Source organism: Plecotus auritus (genome assembly GCF_963455305.1).
Source record: "Plecotus auritus genome assembly, chromosome: 2".
Lineage (NCBI taxonomy): Eukaryota > Metazoa > Chordata > Mammalia > Chiroptera > Vespertilionidae > Plecotus > Plecotus auritus.
Genome location: NC_137771.1, coordinates 25,202,981 through 25,224,190, shown reverse-complemented (window position 1 = coordinate 25,224,190; position 21,210 = coordinate 25,202,981). Strand labels below are relative to the sequence as shown.

At 52.0% G+C, this 21,210-nt stretch overlaps 1 protein-coding gene across 4 annotated transcripts in view; it reads left to right on the top strand.

Annotated features, from left to right (window-relative positions):
- The window catches only part of EPHA10 (EPH receptor A10), a 39,634-nt gene that overhangs the window by 15,212 nt on the left and 3,212 nt on the right, over positions 1–21,210 (top strand). For 2 of the 4 annotated variants that reach the window (XM_080657441.1, XM_080657439.1), the window contains 11 exons: positions 7,355–7,488; positions 9,756–9,927; positions 13,237–13,345; positions 16,829–16,890; positions 17,035–17,160; positions 18,042–18,227; positions 18,683–18,744; positions 18,965–19,168; positions 19,458–19,607; positions 19,812–20,005; positions 20,942–21,097. In XM_080657441.1, the coding sequence (XP_080513567.1) occupies positions 7,355–7,488; positions 9,756–9,927; positions 13,237–13,345; positions 16,829–16,890; positions 17,035–17,160; positions 18,042–18,227; positions 18,683–18,744; positions 18,965–19,168; positions 19,458–19,607; positions 19,812–20,005; positions 20,942–21,097 (1,555 nt within the window). The remainder of the gene's footprint in view (positions 1–7,354; positions 7,489–9,755; positions 9,928–13,236; positions 13,346–16,828; positions 16,891–17,034; positions 17,161–18,041; positions 18,228–18,682; positions 18,745–18,964; positions 19,169–19,457; positions 19,608–19,811; positions 20,006–20,941; positions 21,098–21,210) is intronic. The other 2 variants (XM_080657440.1, XM_080657442.1) reach the window with 2 other exon arrangements.

Here is a 21,210-nt window from a genome sequence, read left to right as displayed (position 1 = left end):
CCTTTGTGCGCACCGGCCCGCGTGCGCCTTCAGACTTCTGCCTTTCCCAGCTCGAGTCTCCGCCCGAGAGTCCAGACTCCCCCCGTAAGAGCGTGGGTCCCCAGGGGTTCGCCCGGAACTGGGGTTCAGTGCAGTCAGAACTGGGGTTCAGTGCGGTCGGAGGCTTCCTTCCCCCTTCCGCCAGAGAAAGTCAGCCAGGCTCTCAGCCGCCCTTCCTCTCTGCGCGCACAAAGCCCCTTTGCCGTACCTCCAATTCTCTGTGAGCTTTTCTCCTTCCTTCTAGTTGTAGAATTTTCACTCAGCCTGCTTTCCTGTGGTTCTGGATGGTGTCCGTTCTGTCTTTTAGTTGTAGTTTTGAAATTGTTGTGCGAGGCAGCAGTTTAGGTGTTTACCTATGCCGCCATCTTGGTTTCTCCCCTTAAATTTTTTTAAATTGATTTTATAGAGAGAAATGGAGAGAGAAACATCAATTTGTTGTTCCACTTATTTATGCATTTATTGGTTGCTTCTTTTTTAAATATATTTTTATTGATTTCAGAGAGGAAGGGAGAGGGAGAGAGAGAGAGAAACATCAATGATAAGAGAGAATCACCAATTGGCTGCCTCCTGCACACCCCCTACTGGGGATCGAGCCCACAACCCGGGCATGTGCCCTTGACTGAATCGAACCTGGGACCCTTCAGTCCGCAGGCCGACGCTCTATCCACTGAGCCAAACCGGCTAGGGCTGCCCATTTTTTAATTGAATTGTTTGGGTGGGGGCGGGGGTTGTGTTGAGTAGTATGAGTTCTTTATAAATTTTGTTGCGGCTATTCTGGGTCTCTTGTGGTTCCTTATAAGTTTTTGGATTATTTGTTCTAGTTTTGTGAAAGATGCCATTTTTGGTGTTTTGATAGGGATTGTGTTGAAACTATAGATTATTTTGAATATATGTACATTTTAATGATGTTAATTCTTCCTATCCATGAGCATGATATATGCTTCCATTTATTTGTATCTTTTTTTAAATATATATTTTATTGATTTTTTACAGAGAGGAAGGGAGAGGGAGAGAGAGTTAGAAACATCGATGAGAGAGAAACATCGATCAGCTGTCTCCTGCACACCTACTACTGGGGATGTGCCCGCAACCAAGGTACATACCCTTGACCGGAATCGAACCTGGTACCTTTCAGTCCTCAGGCCGACGCTCTATCTACTGAGCCAAACTGGTCAGGGCTACTTGTATCTTTTTAAATTTCTTCAAGGTCTTATAATTTTGCGAATATAGATCTTTTACCTCCTTGGTTAAATTTATTCCTAGGTATTTTTATTTTTTTTAATATGTTTTTATTGATTTGAGAGAGTGAGAAACAGGGAAGAGAGAAACATTAATGAGAGAGAACCATAAATCAGCTGACTTCTGCATACCCCCTACTGGGGATCCAGCCTGCAAGAGGGCATGTGTCCTGATGGGAACGGAACTGGCAACCTCTCAATGCGTGGGATGATGCTCAACCAACTAATCCACCCCGGTCAGGAATATTAATATTAATATTTTTTTCTTAATGCAATTGTAAATAGGATTGCTTTCTTTGTTTCTCTTTCTGATAGTTCATTATTGTTGTATAAAAATGGAGCTGATTTCTGAATTTTTTTTGTATCATGCTACTTTGCTGAATTCATTGAACAGTATTAGTAGATTTTTGGTGAAAAAAAAGTGTAGTATTTTTGTTCTGTAGTGTTTCTCTCTCTCTCTCTCTCTCTCTCTCTCTCTCTCTCTATATATATATATATATATATATATATATATATATATATATATGCTTTTTTTTCCAAGTCTATTTTCTTCTAGTTGTGTACTTGGTGTTCCAAAGATTGAGAGGTTTGTTTTCCCATTCTGCTTGTGATTTTGTTAAAATCCCTTATACAGTATTTGTAATGAATTTTCTTTTTGCTAAAGTGCTTTTAGTTTCTCCACAAACCTTTTGCAATATCACCACTTTTAAAAAAATATATTTTTATTAATTTCAGAGAGGAAGGGGAGAGAGAGAGAGAGAGAGAGAGAGAGAGAGAGAGAGAGAGAGAGAAACATCAATGATGAGAGAGAATCACTGATCGGTCGCCTCCTGCACGCCCCCCAATGGGGATCGAGCCCACAACCCGGGCATGTGCCCCCGACTGGAATTGAACCTGGGACCCTTCAGTCCCCAGGCCGATGCTCTATACACTGAGCCAAACCAGCCAGGGCACAATATCACCACTTCTATCTTGTCTTGCTGCTTTTCTTCTCCACCTGTTTTCTCCTCGTGGCCTTCTGCTTCTACTTTGTGAAGTCTGTGTTTCTTTCACCTTCTTGAAGAGGCCAAAGGACCTCCTTACTTGTTCTTCTGTCATACTAAACCACTCTTAAAGATCTGCCTCTCCTGAGTTTTCAGAAATATTTCCGTTTGCTTAGTCAGAAGTATTTTCATATGCCCAATTTCTTGGTGTTTTCTGTTTACTTGTTCTTGAACAATAAAAAAGCTGATGTTTGAAAAACAACAAAACCCGAGACGTGTGAATTGTCCTTTGATTGTGAGACTTTCAGCTGCAAGTACAATAAATCTCAATCCATCTGACATTTGATTAGAATGATTTCTGAGTTTACCTAAAAAGAGTAGAGTTAAAGCCTGGGTAATCAGCAGCTCCGCAGTGTCCTCAAGGACCCGGTTCTTTCCATCTTTCCATTCTGACGTCCTTATCACATAGGCTGGCTCCTTCATGGTGGAAAGTTGGCTCCAGAAATCACATCCTTGCCATCCAGAGCAGAAAAGGAACTGCTTCTTCCTTGTAGGCATCTTTTTAAGAACAAGAAACCTTTTCCAGAATCCCTCCTCTTCTTAGCTGATTGCTCCTTTTGTTGGCCAGAACCGGTTTGCAAGCCCAACCCTAAAGCAATCATTGGCAAAGGGAATGAGTGCACACAGATGTGTTAGAACAATCAGAATTAACCTGCATCATCGAGGGGGAGACAATAGATCCTGAGTCAAAAACTGTGCTCCGCCATCAGGGAAGGGGGACGTGGCTGTTGAACAGGTTTCCAACAGTGTCTGCTGCACTCTTGGCCCCACTTGATGCAGATGAATCTCATCACACATCTGCAGCGGAGAGCAGGTGCCTGGGCTCAGTTTTTAGCTCCATTCTCAGGATTTATCAGGCTCTCATCTAACGTATCTCTATGGGGCTGAAAGGGAACCTTCTCTTACCGCTATATCCTGTCCATCTGACGCTTTCAACAAATGTAGTTTTAAAAAGTGACATTCCTCGCCCCTTTCTATCTGTGCCATCCTCTGTATCTGCAAGGGACTGTGCCACCTCCTAGGACACTTCATCCCTCGCTCCCCTTTGCGCCACGTCTTTTCTGGGAGCTGCTGTCTCCAACCGGGTTCAGGCTGAGAGGCACTCCCTGGGATAAGGAAGAGCACTTTTCCTGAAAGCAGCTGTGTAGTCGAGTGATGGTTGTGCATTGTCCAGTTGACAAAGACCTTGCTATTTTTTAAGGGCCAGACATTGTGAGGAAGGATACAGGACCTCTCAAATTATTTTTAGGATGAGAGGCAATGTCACTCTGTGGGCAGCTTAGCCTGGGGTTCACTACAATTGCACTTTTCAATCTAGTTCCACTGGCTTTATCACAGGTAGAAATGTGCCACTCCACTTCCCCTTCCCTGCCCCCATTCTGGCCATCAGCTGTCAAGAGTAGTTTATGGTGCTGTTCTGGGTTTTTGACTCCTTCTGTATCCCTGTTGTTCTTTTTAATTTTTTTTAATTGATTTTTTACCGAGAGGAAGGGAGAAGGACAGAGAGCCAGAAACATCAATGAGAGAGAAGCATCCATCAGCTGCCTTCTGCACACCCCCCACTGTGGATGTGCCTGAAACCAAGGCACATGCCCTTGATCGGAATCGAACCTGGGACCTTTCAGTCCCCAGGCTGACGCTCTATCAGTGAGCCAAACCGGCTAGGGCTATATCCCTGTTTTAACGGGGAAAAAAAAATTTTTTTTAAATCCTCATCCTAGGATATTTTTTCCATTGACTTTTTTTTTTTTTTTTTTTTTTTAAGAGGGAGTGAAAGGGAGGGAGGAGGGGGAGAAACATCCAGGTGAGAGAGACACATCGATTGGTTGCCTCTGGCATGTGCCCCGACCAGGGCCAGGGATTGAACCTGCAACCCAGGTACCTGCCCTTGACTGGTAGTTGAACCTGCAACCCCTTAGGTCCCCGGGCCGATGCCTAACCACTGAACTGAACCAGCCAGGGATTTAACTGAAATTTGAGAAAAACTGGAGGTGGGGCTGCTAGATGGATACCATTTAAAACTGGAAGCCACGCTAACACACTTTTCAAAGAGTGAGCTACATCTGCCCTGCCTCCACTTCCTGGGCCCCTCACCACCTGACATCACCTTCCCTTTAACCCCTTGAAGCCACTAGAAACCTACACAGTGTGAACGCCAAAGGGCACTTGGGATCATCATCTTACCCCTGTCTCTTCGCAGCATGTGACACTGCTGACCGCTGGCCCCTCTTGTTAGCAAACTGTGTTGGCACTGTGCTTATGCTCTTCATATCATCCTATCTAATAAAGAGGGAATATGCTAATTAACCATCACTCCGTCACAAAGATGGCTGCACCCACAGCTGAGGCCAAGTTCCCATAAGGAGCCTTAACAAGCAATCAGCAGGGACCTGTGGCTACGCCCTCCCCGGCCCCCGTGGGGCTTGACAGGGGACCTCAGACCACACCCCCCACCCAGCAGGGCTTGACAGGGGACCTCAAGGTGTGCTTCCCGTCCTGGTGCTGGGCTAGGGGATCTCAGGCTGCTCCCCTGGCCCCAGTGCCAGGCCAGGGGACCTCAGGCCACGCCCCCCACCAGGTGGGGCTTGACAGGGGACTTCAGGCCATGCCCCCCCACCACGGCACCAGGCTGGGGGACCTCAGGCTGCACTCCCTGCCCCAGCACCAAGCCAGGGGACCTGAGGCTGCACCCCCCTGCCTGGTGGGGCTTGACAGGGGACCTCAAGGTGCACCCCCAGTGCTGGGTAGGGGGAACTCAGGCCATGTCCCCTGCCCAGGGGGGACCTGAGGCTGCACCCCTCTGCCGATGGGGCTTGACAGGGGACCTGAGGCTGCGCGGCCCCCTTCCCCCCGCCTGGTGGGGCTTGACAGGGGACCTCAGGCCATGCCCCCACCCAGCGGGGCTTGACAGAGGATCTCGGGCCATGTCCCACACCTGGCGGGGCTTGACGGGGGACCTCAAGGCACGCCTCCCCACCCCAATCTGGGCTGGGGACCTCAGGCCATGCCCCCCATCCTGGCATGGGGCCAGGGGCCCTGAGGCTACATTCCCTGCCCGGCGGGGCTTGACAAGGGTGGGACTAGCCAGGTCTGGATCTAGCCCAATGTTGGGGGGGGTGGCCGGCCAGGTCTGGGTCTCACGCGATTTTGAGGTGCATGTGGGTAGGCAGGGACTTGACTCTGGGTCCTGTGGTGTGCCCCAGACTCTGACAGGGGGAAGGCTTTCATATACATTTTACTAATTTTCTTTCATCTCTGACACTTCTATTATAGAGAAAGGGCAAATAGCAATATTAAATTATTTCCTCTAATTAACCCCCTTTTAATGTGCACGAATTTCATGCACCGGGCCACGAGTTATTTCGTAAAATCCTCACAGCCAGCCTGTGCAGTGTCATCACTGTCTCCGTTCCGCATATGAAAATGGAGACAGTGGGCTCTGGCTGGTGGACACAGAGCTAATGACGGGGGGTGTCAGGAGAGAAGCTTCTTCAGTGTTCTCCCAGGGCTTCTGTGACGCCGCTGGCTCTTGGTTTTCCTCCTACCTCTCTGGCTCCTCCTCTTCAGTCCCCTCTTTGCCTGCCTCTTAAATGTTGTGTCTCTGGGTTATTTCCTAAAAGCGTTTCCTCCTCTCTTGCTGGGCAGTTTCATCCAGTCACTTTCCCATGGCTCTTGGATCTCCATCTTCCTCGAAGACACCTTTCATGAGCCCTGAACCACTTACCCAGCTGCCTTTCCAGCACCTGCTCTTGGAAACGCCTTGGCTCCACACACTGAAGTCAAGTCATGATCTTTCCCCAGTAACCTGGTGGTTTCTGCTTTGGTTTAGGCATTAGTACCTGTTCTTTTTTTTTTTTTTTTTTTGCTGTCCATCAACATTAAGTTTATTCTTGAGTATTTTATTATTTTTAATGTTATTGTAAATGAACTTATTTTCTTAATTTTTTTAGACTGTCCACTGTTAGTGTATAATGCAACTGATTTTTTGTGTGTTGATTTTGTATCCTGCAACTTTGCTGTATTTGTTAATTAGTTCTAACAGGTGTTTTTTGTTTTCTTTTTTGCGTGTGTGTGAAATTATTAGGATTTTCTTTATATAAGATCATGTCACCTGCAGACAGAGATAATTTTACTTCTTCCTTTCCAATCTGAATTTCTTTTATTTTTTGCCTAATTGCTCTGGCCATGACTTCCAATATTATGTTGAATCCAAGTGGCAAGAGCGGACATCCTTGTCTTGTTCCTGATTTTAGAGGGAAAGCTTTCAACCTTTCACTGTTGAGTAATATGTCGGCTGAGGTCTTTTCATATTGGTTTTTATTGTGTTGAAATAGTTTCCTTTTATTTTGTGTGTGTTGAGTATATTACCTCTTAACCAGATCATTAGAATAGTTAAATAGCTGGTCTTCCTGCCTCTTATACTCTCTAATGTCTCTAAACCACAGAAAAATTAGGAAGAGCCTAGGGCAGTGGTCGGCAAACTCATTAGTCAACAGAGCCAAATATCAACAGTACAACAATTGAAATTTCTTTTGAGAGCCAAATTCTTTAAACTTAAACTTCTTCTAACACCACTTCTTCAAAATAGACATGCCCAGGCCATGGTATTTTGTGGAAGAGCCACACTCAAGGGGCCAAAGAGCCGCATGTGGCTCGTGAGCCTCAGTTTGCCGACCATGGGCCTAGGGGATTAGAACCTACCACCAGGAGGGGTGCTGGAGTATAGGGGATGGGCAAGCAGCAGGAGGCCTGGCACTTTTTCCCATAGGAGTCACGGAAGTAGAGAGCAGGGTGTGGAGTGACTGGGGGCCTCGCTTGCCTCTGGCTTCGGAGACTCTGCCCCTCTGGAGCCCATTGCCCCTGCTGGATCCTGTTTACCCTGCTGGAGCCCATTGCCCCCACCCACAGCCATTGGGCCACGCCCCTCAGCCTTCCCCAGCCCCACCCCCAGTCCTCACAGGCCCGACCCTTCCAGCCCCCTGACCCTGCCCTGCAGTCAGATAGGGTGGAAAAATCCACATTCCTTTCTTTCAGGGCCCTGGGATGAGGATGAGATTCGCAGGGACCGAGTGGAACCCCAGAGCGTGTCCCTGTCATGGCGGGAGCCCATCCCTGCTGGAGCCGCTGGGGCCAATGGCACAGAATACGAGATCCGCTACTATGAGAAGGTGGGTCAGGGTCCGGGAGGCACCTGGCTCTGCATTCCCAGCTGCAGTCTGTGCCCTGGCCCATCGTTTCCTCTTCTTCACAATCTTTTCCCAGCAAAATCCTTCTTTCTTTCTAAACATACCCACTGGCCTCCTGAGTGGCCTTCTGGCCGGAGTTTCTTCCTGGCCCCAGCTCACGGTGGACTCCCCTGCTCTTCCTCTTTCCCTCAGGCCTCCCTTCACCACTAGCCGTCATCTCCATCTTCACCACTTTTGTCTGATGTTTACAGTTGACAAAGCACTTTCTCTGCGGGCTGATCCAGGTTTTGTGTACCCGAATCGTAGACATACAGTTTACAATCCTTAAAAAAAAATAATGCAGAAATATTATATTATTTCAAATTTTACAAAAATGCATGATTGTCTCAGGGCCACCTGACCTACATGGGTAGGTCAGGTGGCCTGCTAAGGCTCTGAGGTGTGCTGGTAAGTGTTTAACAATCAGCTCTCCGGAACAGGGAATGGATGGATTATTATCATAATTGTACTGACATAAAGGATATGTAACATCATTTAAAAATAATAATAAAAAATATACAGTGGCCCTGCTGGTCCACGCAGCTTTGCTTATGTAGATCCCAACTTCACCCCCTCCTTGCTAAGCAATCTGGGCTCTAAACACCATCACAATTAGTTACCAACCATTCCAAGCCCCAGGGGGTCATTCTCTGAGATCCTGCTGCCTTAGAGGCGTTATGCCAGCCTGAGATGAGGCAGCCACCTCCCCCCCACCCCCCCTCACACACCCATTCCTGTGGAACTTGGCTTTTACCACTTGAAACCAGTGTCCTGCCATTACCTTAGCAAGATGGTAGTACACAGAGGCCTGTTTACTTTTGTGAGGGTCAAGGGCGGGGAGAGGAAGAGGAGGTTGATGGACAGGAGGGAATTCCTTCCACTCTTCCTAATGAGGTACCCGCAGACGGGAGAACTTCATGCTACAGCAGTGAAAAGCAAAATCAAAGTTAAGTTTTCAGCACGTCAACCCCCCTACACACACACACACACACACACACACACACACACTAGGTGAGGACATCCTACTGTCCCAGCTTTATAAAATTTCAACCGAAATTTTAATGCATTTAATTTTAAATATATATTTACTGTAGGGACTTAGAAAACACAGAAAATTAAAGTAGCCTTATGTAACTTTTATGATTCGATAAGAGAAGAAGGCATGGGTAGTATAAAGAAGATCACATGAGATTTTCCACTGACGCCATGCTAAGGAGACTGCCCCTGGACAGCAACAGGATATGATCTGTGGATAGATTTATAGTCCTTCATCTATAGTTCTGACAGCCAAACCAGAATCTTTTCTGCAATCCATTTGGCACTGAAACCTGAGCTGACATTATATATACAGCACTTCTTATTGTAAAGGCCTATAGCCTATTGATCCTGATAGGATACTCTTGCTGATTTTTTGCTCACCTCTTGTGTCTGTTGTCAATCCATGGTTGCAGTCCTGCCATGATTTGACAAATGGACTTGCCTCCCGATCCACTATCTCTCTTCCCCATAGCTGTGTTGTCTTTAAATCTGACACGTACTCTACTGTTAAACTGTTTCCCACGTGGTGCACACATCTTCATTGCTGTGAAGCCTTGCTTTCAACCAGCACTGCCTGTGTCAGAGCTTCGGGCTCCTCCTCGCTGGAGGAACTTCTTTGCTGAATCTCATAATGGGTTTTGAATACCGGAAGTTATTGGGAGCTGTGAGTTGGGGGAGTGGTATGTTGAACAGGAAGGTGGAGGGAGCCCCTCTACCCTCTGAGCTCAATTTCCTTATCTCAAAAAGATGATTCCTCCTGTCCTGTGCCTTGCAGGGCAGTTGTGAAAATCAGATGACAAGGGGAAGAAAAGGCTATGTGAGCAACAAGGACTGGGCAGGTGTCAGGGCTCATTTTCTTATTCTTTCCTCAGAGGCAGCAGGCCCAGCTCACCCCCCTGGACTGCCAGGCCCTGGTGCCCGTCATCCTGTCACCCCTGCGAAGGAAGAGCCCCTTCCCTAAAGTTTCCCTTAGCGAGTGTGGGTGGGAACTTGTGGTGGAGGAAGGGGTTGCGGATGCTTTGGGAGAAACCTGTGGAACCCCCGGAGATGATTGGAGTCAGGTTCTTCCTCCTAAGGGTGCTCTCCTGCCTCCTTACTCCTGCCCCCCATCATTCTCCCAGGAGCCTGGGACTGGCCCTTGGTCTAGGCCTCACTTCTTGGTCCCTCCCCAGGGTCAGAACGAGCAGACTTACTCCACAGTGAAGACAGGGGCGCCTGCGGTCACCGTCACCAACCTGAAGCCAGCTACTCGCTACATCTTTCAGATCCGGGCAGCTTCCCCGGGGCCCTCCTGGGAGACCCAGAGCTTCAACCCCAGCATTGAAGTACAGACCCCAGGGGAGGGTAAGTGAGCTGTGCCAGGGGGCCTGGGCGGGGATGGGACAAGGAGACAAATTGGAGGGGGGCGGTTATCTGTGCAATTAAGGGAGCCTGCAGTACAGTTTAATGAGAACCTAATTAACTAAGGCATTTGGAACCCACCTGATACCTGTTCAGGGTGTGAATTAGACGGGTTGCCTGTGCTGGAGGGGCTCCCAGGGAAGGAGGTCACAAGCACCCCAGGTCTCGGCTGGTGGCGCCCTGCCTCTCGGGACCTATCCCACATCTTGTGGAAACATCCTGTGCCCTCCCCAAGATTCTTGCTCTTTCCTTGGGAGGAGTTTTAGTCTCATGGTCACCTCTTGCTCTGACCGCTAATTCTTTTTTTTTTTTTAATATATTTTATTGATATTTTACAGAGAGGAAGGGAGAGGGATAGAGAGCTAGAAACATCGATGAGAGAGAAACATCGATCAGCTGCCTCCTGCACACCTCCCACTGGGGATGTGCCTGCAACCAAGGTACATGCCCTTGACCAGAATCGAACCCGGGACCCTTCAGTCCGCAGGCCGATGCTCTATCCACTGAGCCAAACCGGTTTCGGCACGCTAATTCTTTTTTAAAAAATATATTCTTATTGATTTCAGAGAGGAAGGGAGAAGGAGAGAAATAGAAACATCAGTGGTGAGAGAGAATCATTGATCGACTGCCTCCTGCACGCCCACACTGGGGGTTGACCCACTGGGGACTGAGCCGGCAAGCCAGGCATGTGCGCTAACTGGGAATCAAACCATGACACTCAACTACTGAGCGACGCCAGCTGAGCTGACAGCTAAATTCTTGTTCCCATTCTGCTTCTCTCTCTCTGCATGATATGGACCCAAACCTGGGTCACTGTCATGTTCCCCACTAGACCTTAAAGTATTGTAACAGACTTCACTGAAGGTTGGGGGCGGTGAAGGGGTTGCACCGCAGCAATCAGTGCAACCAAACGCGAGTAGTACATTCTCAGTGGTGAATAACTTCTCAACAGAGCTGTTATCAAAACAAAACAAAAGCTGGACATTAGATATGCTGATTCTCAAACAGCTCTGCTTCTACACGGCATTGTTCTACCACCCCCCTCACCAGCCTCCCCTGGTTCCTCGTCCCTGCACCCCCAAACCCCCTTTCAGGATGCATAAAGAGCAGTTAGCTTCCTCTTTTGTTGTTTCTCTTGCTGCTAACCCAGTCCTCGGGGTCTCACCTCTATCTACCCCAAGCAGCTCATGAAAGTATTTTCCTGGACAAAGGCAGTTCCCCCTAAGAGGCATTCTGGCACCAGCTGTCAAGATAATAATTCTTCCCAACCTGCTACATGAGTCTAATCCAAGATGGGAAGAGCTCTGAGCCCAAAGGGAGGTGGAGATAAAATGTTGAGGGAGTTTGAGTTCTGGGAAGGGAGACAGCACTTCTTGCTTGAATGCCCGTCTGTGCCAGACCTTGGCCAGATGCTGGCAAACGGAGATTAGAGCCATGTCTCGAAGGCTGGGGAACATGACTGTGTGGAGATGGGCAGGAAAGGCATTTTGGATAGATGAAGCCATCTGAACAAAGGCGCATGGATTTGGCTGGAGTGAGTGTGGTGTGGGCAGGAGCTGGGACTGTTAGCGGAAGGGGCTGGTGACTTCCATTCATCTGGTGCTTTTTGGTTAGTGGATACTGTTCAGCTCCCCCGCATCCTTTGCTGTGGCCCTGGTTATGGGGGCTTGGGCCTCCCAACCTGCATAGCATTTTTTTCCAGTGAGCTATAACCCCAGATCAGGTTCATGATGAAAGACCATGCTTCAATGCCCCATTGCTGCATAACAAATCGCCCCCAAAACTTAGCAGCTGAAAATAACAAAAATTTGTTATCTCGTGTTTTTTTGTGGGTCAAGGGTATGGGTGCAGCTTAACTGGGTGCCACTTGACTCAGGGTCTCTCACAAGAATGTAGTCAAGGTGTCCTCTGGGGTTGTGATTCATCTGAAGGCTTAACTGTGGGAGACTCTGTCTCCCTACTTGGGTTCTTTATATATATGTTTTATTGATTTCAGAGAGGAAGGGAGAGGAAGAGAGAGACAGAAACATCAATGATGAGAGGGAATCATTGATTAGCTGCCTCCTGCAGGTTGGACCAAGCCCGCAACCCAGGTGTGTGCCCTTGACCAGAATCGAACCCGGGACCCTTCGGTCCGCAGGCTGACGCTCTATCCACCGAGCCAAACTGGGGGCCCTACTTGGGTTCTTGCTGGCTCTTTGGCGGAGGCATGCAGTTCCTTGGCTCATGGGCTTCTCCATGGGGCTACTCACCACACAGCAACTAGGTTCTTTTAGAGACTGTGAATGAGCGAGAGAACACCCGAGACAGAAGGCACTCTCTCCCGTAACCTAATCTGGGAAATGATACCCATTACTTTTGCCATATTCTTCAAAGCCTTTGGGAAGAAATTATTGTTCCTCTATTCAGCCCTGCCCAGCTTTCTCTGTTTCTTATTTTATTCTACAGTTAAGTTTTTGTTTCTCTCTTTCCCGCTGGTCTGTACACCCCTCCCGGGCAGGGACTCTGGCTCATTCATCGCTTTCTCCTCAGCACCAGCCTCGTACTGTTGAATGGATGGATGGGTGGATGGGTGGATGGGTGGATGGGTGGATGGGTGGATGGGTGGATGGGTGGATGGGTGGATGGGTGGATAGGGCTGAGAGCCTGAGCTCCTCTAGGCCTCTCCCTTGGAGAAATAATTCAAAGCAGAGGTTTGAAATAAAGTTCAAATCTTAGGTTCATTATTTATTAGCTCTGTGACCTTGAACAAGTTATACAACTTGCCTCAATGTCAGTTTCCTCAGCTGTAAAATGGAGACAGTAGTACCGTACTGGCTGGCTGTGATGATGAAACAGGATCATTCAGTTCAGGCACATGGCCTAGTGTCTTGAATGGCATAACTGTGCACTAAACGTTTACTTTTATTATTATTGGTGGCAAATGGTCTTGCTTGGGGTTGGGGAGCTCAGGCAAGAGGTCATTCCCCCTGCAGAGCTACCTTAAGTCTGTCATTGCCCATCTGAAAGGCAAAGAGGGAGTCCCAGGTCTGCCTGTCTGGACCCCTGCGCCTCTCTCTCAGAGCTGGGCTTCAGTGGGGGTGCCCAGCCCTGGGAGAACTGGAAGCTGCAGGCGCCGTTGTGTTTGGCGGGACTGCCTTGATCCCTCTGCTGCTGGGAGGCAAAGGTGCTGTGGAATCCTTCTGTGGCGTGAGGACACTTCCCCAGGAACCCGGCGCTCTGCCTGCCTCAACCTCCTGCTCTTCCTCCCAGCTGCCTCCGGCTCCAGGGACCAGAGCCCCGCAGTTGTCGTCACCGTGGTGACCATCTCAGCCCTCCTTGTCCTGGGCTCTGTGATGAGCGTGCTGGCCATTTGGAGGAGGTAGGTGTCCGAGCCTGACTGACCTCCGGTGGGTTGTGACCCTGTGCTCACAGGCACCTGTATCTATACCAGCATTTGCACACACGTGGATTTGCACATGCAAGCACATTGCTGTACAGATGCAGGCATGGCTAGTCTAGTCCTGGCCCCGCCCCCACCCACTGCTCCTGTGGCAGCCAGCACTGCAGCTAGCTCAGCCGCTCTGGGATGAAGGGGATTTAGCTCCTTAACTCATTAAATGTCAGAAGGCATCACTGAGGATGGAATCAAGCTGTGGCTGCTCCAGTGCGATTAGGATTCTCCTGAGGCGCTCCGAGGCCCCCAGCTGCTGCCCCAAGGGGTCCTGAGGCCCTTGAACACAAGCAAAGGGAAGAAAGGCATAAATTGTGTTGTGTGTATGTGTGTGGGAGGGAGGAGGACAGGGAGGGGAACTGATAAACCAGAAACTCCCAGCCCCCAGCAGAAGGAAGCTTGCAGGAGAGAGGGCAGAGAAGGGGGCTGGGAGGAGGGGAAGATGGCTCTGGAATCTAGCTCAGAGAAGATTCCAGGCCTTTTGCTTGCAGCAGAAACCTCATGGCACATGCTCCCCAGGCAGGTCTGGGTGGGGTGGGGAGGGGAGGAGCTGAGCTCAGCACTCGTGAGGGGTTGGAAAGTCTGCATGCAAAGGGCTGCAGTTGGGGGAGCAGAGGAGAGAAATGTGCTGGCCAGAGAGCCACATCTCCACACATCTCAGCATCCTGGAACGAACTGCCTGAGGCTGGAGGGACAGTGAGCATTCATTGGGCATGACAGAACGTGACTGAGGGGGAGAGGACCTTGTCCTGTGGGTCTGGGAGCCAGCTCTGCCCGGGCAGGGGGTCAGGAAGGCAGGACCAGAGTAGCGAGCTCCTTCCTCACAGAGCTTCCAAGTTCATATGTTGGACCTATTGGAAAAGCAGCCGTGGACAGGAGCCAAGAGCACTGTGTCCTGCCTGTGAGTTTAGGGGCTCAGGGAGGCAGAAAGGAAAGGGGAGAGAGGTGAATGAGGAGCACCTCCCTGGGAGGACTCTGCAGGCCGGAGCCACTGCCCAGGAGGGCTCAGAGACAGATGTACTGAGCAGGCAGAGCAAGCCAGGGGGTGGGTTTCATAACCTGCTCAAAATCAAACGACAGTGAAGTGGGGAGAACCAGCTGGCCTAGTGCCGATGGGCACAGGGCACACTCCAGACCTCTGCAGCCCTTGCCCTGTGCAGTGGTCTCACCTCCTCTTCCCCTCCTCGGTCTATCCTGGCTCATCCCACTTGTCGCTAGAGGGTGTCTTCCAGTGGAAGCTTCTCATTTCCTCTGCCACTCCACCACCCACTCACCTTGCCCCTTCCCTTCATCTCGACCCCCTCTCCTGGATGTCCCCTCACTCATGGAAGTCCTGTCACCATGCTGAGTGACTTGCGTAGCCATTGGATGGCCACTCCCAGCCCCCCGCCTCTCCGTTCTTTGACTTTCTCGTTCCCAAGGACCTTCTCTTCTGTTCCACCTCCCCCTCACCTCCCCCTCCCTCCTCCTTATCCTGACAAGGACCTGGACATCACCCGGGATACTGGCCCATTTCTACTTTGGCCCTTCAGGCTCCCTGTCCCTGCAGCTTGCTCCCTCAGCCACCTCTGCTGCCCGCCCCCCAAACCCCCCATCTCTTCAACTGTATCCTTAGCCCCTCATCTTCTCACAACCAGGTTGACACACCTGCCTCTCTCATGTCCTCCCCTCCCTCCTTTCACTGTAGAGGAGGTACCTTCCTCCTAGCCAGGATCAGTCTTCCTACCTAGGCCCTGAGCCCGCTCCCTCTCACATCTCAGGAACCCGTACTATTTATAATGTCCCTCTCCCCCACGTGACAGCGAACATTTACTGCGTGCTTAGTAAGCTCTTTGCAACAGTGCTATCAGGTGGGGCCGTCTTTTCTTTTTTAAATCTTTATTGTTGAAAGTATTACATATGTTCCCTTTCCTCCTCCATTGGCCCCTCTCCAGCCCGCCCCTGCCCCCCATCCCAGACCTTCACCAACCTATTATCTGTGTCCATGGGTTATGCATATATGCATACAAGGTCTTTGGTTGATTATTTCCTGATTTTATTAAAGAGAAAACTGAGCCACTCAGCCCCTCTTCCGCTGAGTAGAGGAGCTGGGAAGACAGTCCTTGCAGTGAGGTTCCAGAGCCTATGCTGTTAACCGCCCCTGTGACCACTTCCTCCTATGTGACAGACAGCCTTTCTCCCCTTCCCCGTTGGTGTGGAACCATGACCATCTCTCTTCCTCCAGCCTGCCGTAACTGGCCTCTCTCCTTGCTGCTTTTCTTTCCTTGGTTCCTGTGACATCACCACCCCAGTTTCCCTCCCACTTCTCTGGCGGTTCCATTGTGATCTCTTTGGCTTCCTTCTCCCCTACCCAATCTCGAAATGTAGGGGTTCCTCTGACTTGTTCCTAGTCCCAGTTCTCACAGCTCCTGAATTTGTGTTCCAAACTCCAGACACAGACACACACATACTAACTCCCCGCCCCCCACCACCACCCTCATCCTCCCTGCTTATCCCAGAGGCCCTGCGAACTCAAATGTCTCGACATGAACTTTTCATCCTCCCTTCTTGGTAAATGGCTGCACCATGAACTCTGCTGGGCAAGCCTTCTTCCTCTCCCTTTCTGCCTCCCCGTCAACTGCATGTCTCTTGAGTCCTCTCACGTTTCTCACCCCAGAGTCTGAGCCACCACCATTGCCAGCAGGGACAGCAGCAGCAGCTAGGATGATCTTTCTAAAATGCAAATGGCATCTCAGCACTCCCTTGCTCAGAATCCCCTAGGGGCTCTCCTCCAATCTGGAGTAAAAGTCAAAGTCTTTATCTGGGCCAGCAAGGCCCAGCCTCAAGGCCCCCCTCTCCCCCGCCTTCACCCCCCCCCCCCCCGCCCCTGCATGCCAGCCTGTGTTGGTTGTGATGTAGTCCTCCGCTCCCCAGCGGCCTCTGTCTCAGGCAGCCGTCCTGATGGCCCGGAAGGGGTCGTTTCCATCCACTGTGCACCGCAGCGCACAGCCCTCTCCTTTGCTGGGCCCTGTGAGTGGGCTGTGGTGAACTCGCAGTTTTGGTTTTCCTGACTACACCGGAAGCTGCCATCGAGTGCAAGGCCTGTTTGTTCTGTTCCCCTGTAGCCAGGGGGGCAGCTTGAGCTAAAAGTCAGGGGGTATAGATTTGGGCACCTCCGGAGTGGCAAGAATATGCCCTGTGACTCAGTGAAAATAACTAGGAATGCTGATGGGGGTGAGGAATTAGGTCTGGCGCTAGGGTTACTTGCGTGCTGTGGGGAGGAGCTTTCAAACCAGCTGAATAAGAAGGTCCCTCCCCTGGGGCACAGACCTTGTCCTTTTGAAGGGACAAAGAGGTGCCCTCCCCCCTCTTCCACTGGTGAAATGGGGAGGGCTGGGCAGCCTGGCTCAAGGAATGACTCTGCACCCCCAGGCCCTGCAGCTATGGCAAAAGAGGTCAGGATGCCCACGATGAGGAGGAGCTGTATTTCCACTGTGAGTTGTCTGGGCCTGGTGTGGGGTGGGGTGGGCACCCCCTACTTCACTCCTCATCCCTCTTCCTGCATCCGCTGCACACCCCCACCCTCTAGCCATGGAAGCCCCTCTCCTCAGGACCCTCTCCCTTTGTCTGTGTTCCAGTCAAAGTGCCGACTCGCCGCACATTCATGGACCCCCAGAGCTGTGGGGACCCACTGCAGGCTGTTCACCTGTTTGCCAAGGAGCTGGATGCGAAAAGTGTCACAGTGGAGAAGAGCCTTGGAGCAGGCAAGCTGGGCACCCAGGAAGCCTTGTCCTTGGGGAGTACCGCCTCTGCCCTAGCCCCACCCACTCTGGAAGTCCCAGCACTGCTCCACCTGCTTTGATTCTGTAAGCCTGCCTCCACCCCAAGGCCCTTTCAGAGCTGGCCTGTTCAGACTGCCACGGGCAGACGGCTAGACATTCAGTCCCAGGACTTCATGGGGTAGTGAGGGGGGCCTTTGTAAGCTTGGGGACCAGACATACCTGAGCTTTAGCCCCCGCTCTATCACTAACCAGCTGTATGATCAGGGGCACATCCTTCTTCTGCTCTGAGCCTCTTTCTCATCTGTAAAATGGGCATGACAGCTGCCTCAGACTGAGCTGATACGGGACTTCTCAGGCTCAGTCCAAGGCCTGGCTCCTGGTAGGTGCTCACCCCCTAATGGTCAGTCTCCTGACTCTCTTTCTTCCTGTCTACACACCCTTGGCCTGTGCTGGGGAAGGCAGCCGCGTTCACCAGGAGCCAGAAACCAAGCCCTGACATGGTTGCCAGACTCACCGGGCAGAAGCCAGACAGTGGCAGTGTGGCACAATGGGTGCCATCGCCATCCTGAGTCACATGGGCTGGAGAAGCCTTTGATGTGCTGGCATATGCCACGCCCTCTCTTTGAGGCAGGCAGGGAGGAGTCCCCTTTCACACGGACACCAGGCAGGAGAGGGAAAGAGAGATGGAACCATGTCACTCTGCTGGTACTCAGTTTAGCATGATTTGAACCCGAGAGCTCCGAGTCCTAGATAGGAAGCAGCTCATGATCCAGAAGTTGCTCTCTCCTCAGCTCACCCTGCCCTCCCCGGGTTGGCCAAGGGAGTGGCCTCCAGCGGGTGTCTGAGGTGCTGTTTCCCCACAGGGCGGTTTGGGGAGCTGTGCTGTGGCTGCCTGCAGCTCCCTGGCCGCCAGGGGCTCCCCGTGGCTGTGCACACACTGCGGGAAGGCTGCTCCGACTCCCAGAGGCTCAGTTTCCTGGCCGAGGCCCTCACCCTGGGTCAGTTTGACCACAGCCACGTCGTGCGGCTGGAGGGCGTTGTCACCCGAGGTAGGGCCCAGTGCTCCACCAGGATGGAGGTGGGGATGACAAGGTGGGAGGTGGGTGCTCCTGTGCCCCAGGGCCCTTCCCTAAACTGAGAGGGAGCCCCTGAAATGCCCAGCATGGGGGAAGGTCTCAGCTTTTCTTCACTGACTCAGGGTGGCCCCTCTGTCCCTGAATGACCTTTCTGACTTGTGGTGACACTCTGTGGGATGGGCTGCTTGGACCTTGGGTGATTTTTCTTAGCAAACTTGTGGCTCTTGACCTGGGCCTTTGTCCCCCTATAGACGCCTCCTCTTGTTCTTCAGCATAGGGGACCCTGGGTCCTGAAGGAGGGTGGCAAGATGAGGGGAGTGTGGCCTTGGTTCTGGGCATCGTGGCCCAGGTCGGGGCCCCGATAGGGGAGCCTGTGTCCAGAGGGAGCAGCCATCTTAGCCTGTGTGTGTCCACGTCCCCGGGCACAGGAAGCACCCTGATGATCGTCACTGAGTACATGAGCCACGGGGCCCTGGACAGCTTCCTCAGGGTGAGTGCTGTGGGCCCTGGGGGAGAAATGACCACGTTATTTTCTCTTTGTTGGGACTTGGAGCGGCCTCGTTCCCTGAAAAGGTACCCACTGGCCAGGCCGACCTGGTGGGTGACAGGGCAGACTGAAGCACAGAGAGGGCCACGTGACTTTCCTGGGGTCGCACAGCACCAGGGGAGTTGAGTGTGCAGCCCTGGCCTCCATCTCTTTCCTCCCTCAGCGGCATGAGGGCCAGATGGTGGCTGGGCAGCTGCTGGGGCTGCTGCCTGGGCTGGCGTCAGCCATGAAGTATCTGTCGGAAATGGGCTACGTTCACCGGGGCCTGGCTGCCCGCCGTGTGCTGGTCAGCAGTGGCCTTATCTGCAAGATTTCCGGCTTTGGGCGGGGGCCTCGGGACCGAGCAGAGGCTGTCTACACCACCATGGTGAGGACTTGTTTCCCCGAGGCAAGCCTGCTCCTCTGTTTCCATCAAACTGCCCCAGAGGTCCCATCTCCCCCCGCCCCCTTCCCTGCTGGGTCACGCTAACTCCCCCCACCCTGCCCCTCACCAGTCGGTCCTGGATAAAACCAGGGTGGACATCGCCTTGTGGTCAGCTGTGTGCTTTCCCCAGATGTGCAGCTGGGAGGATGGCAGGTGGGGCTGGATCTGGGACCCTGTGGTGTGGGGAACCTGGGTGTCCCTCCCTGCCCCTGACCTGCCTGCCCGCCCGCAGAGTGGCCGGAGCCCGGCGCTGTGGGCTGCCCCCGAGACGCTGCAGTTCGGCCACTTCAGCTCTGCCAGCGACGTGTGGAGCTTCGGTGTTGTCATGTGGGAGGTGATGGCGTTTGGGGAGCGGCCCTACTGGGACATGTCCAGCCAGGACGTGAGTGACCTCGGCTCCAGCTCCTTGCCTTCTGATCCTCTTGCCCTCTGCCCTCAGTTCCCTGGTTCCTCTTCACTGTTTCTTTGCTTCTAGTCCTGCCTGGCCACCCCAGTCTTCGTGTGTGTGTGTGTGTGTGTGTGTGTGTGTGTGTGTGTGTTGGGGGGATCTAAAGCCTCCCTCTGCACTCCGCACCCCATGGCCCAGGTAATCAAGGCCGTGGAAGATGGCTTCCGGCTGCCACCCCCCAGGAACTGCCCTTCCCCCCTGCACCGGCTGATGCTGGACTGCTGGCAGAAGGACCCTGGTGAGCGGCCCAGGTTCTCCCAGATCCACAGCATCCTGAGCAAGATGGTGCAGGACCCAGATCCCCCGAAGTGTGCTACAGCCCCCTGTCCCAGGTACATTCCCATCTATCCCCAACCATAGCAGATTCAGCGACCTCTCAGCTGTCCATGAATGGCCTCCCACGTGCCCCTCGTACAACAGTCCCATCTCTCCTACCCCACCTGTTAGGTAGGACTGCTCACGCAGCTGTCCCAGATAAATGTGATATTCCAGCTGCCTGAGGCACGTGCAACCTTCATCCATCTTAGTCACTTTTGCTTGTCCTGGGTTGTGCTCACGTATCCCAGAGACAGTGACCATTGGATAAATACACTGAGTGGCCAGATTATTATGATCTCTGAACGCATAATAATCTGGCCACTCAGTGTATATCCTATTATATAATAAAAGGCTAATATGCAAATTTTCCCCTCGATCAGGAGTTTGACCAGCAGGCAGTCCGGCCAACCGCCCATGTCCCCTCCCCCTGGCCAGGCTGGCCGGACTCCACCCATGCATGAATTCATGCACCGGGCCTCATATATATATATATATATATATATATACACACACACACACACACACACACACACACACACACACACACACACTGAGTGGCCAGATTATTATGCGTTCAGAGATCATAATCTGGCCATTCAGTGTATGTGATAACAGTCCTAACTGATTTGTAATTCCAGTAAATAAAATAAGTGAAATTAGTACGAGTTGTCCTAAATATGAGTTGCCTCCAAAACTGTCCTAGGTGTGTCCTACCCCAAGACTGTTCCAGATACTCCCAGGACCTTTGGCTGGCTCAGGTGCAACCCACTCCCACCCACCTGAGTCTGTCGAACACTCACCTGCTCTGAGAATGCGTGGCATGCAGTGTGAGCCAGGTCTGCCCTGGGCCCAGGCCTCCCTGTCCTTGCACAGCTGGCCTGTCCGCAGGACAGCGAGCAGGCTGGGCACCAGATCCTGCTGTTGATTGACCACCCCTCCTCTGCCCCCAGGCCACCCACTCCCCTGGCGGACCGTGCCTTCTCCACCTTCCCCTCCTTTGGCTCCGTGGGCGCCTGGCTGGAGGCCCTGGACCTGGGCCGCTACAAGGACAGCTTCACGGCAGCTGGCTATGGGAGCCTGGAGGCCGTGGCCACCATGACTGCTCAGTGAGTGGGGGGAACCCAGGGCCCTGCCCCTGCCTCTACGGGAGGCCTAGCGGGTCCTGATTCTGGCTGTTCCCTGTCCAGACAGAGGGAGGGGGCTTGAGCGGCTGGGTCTG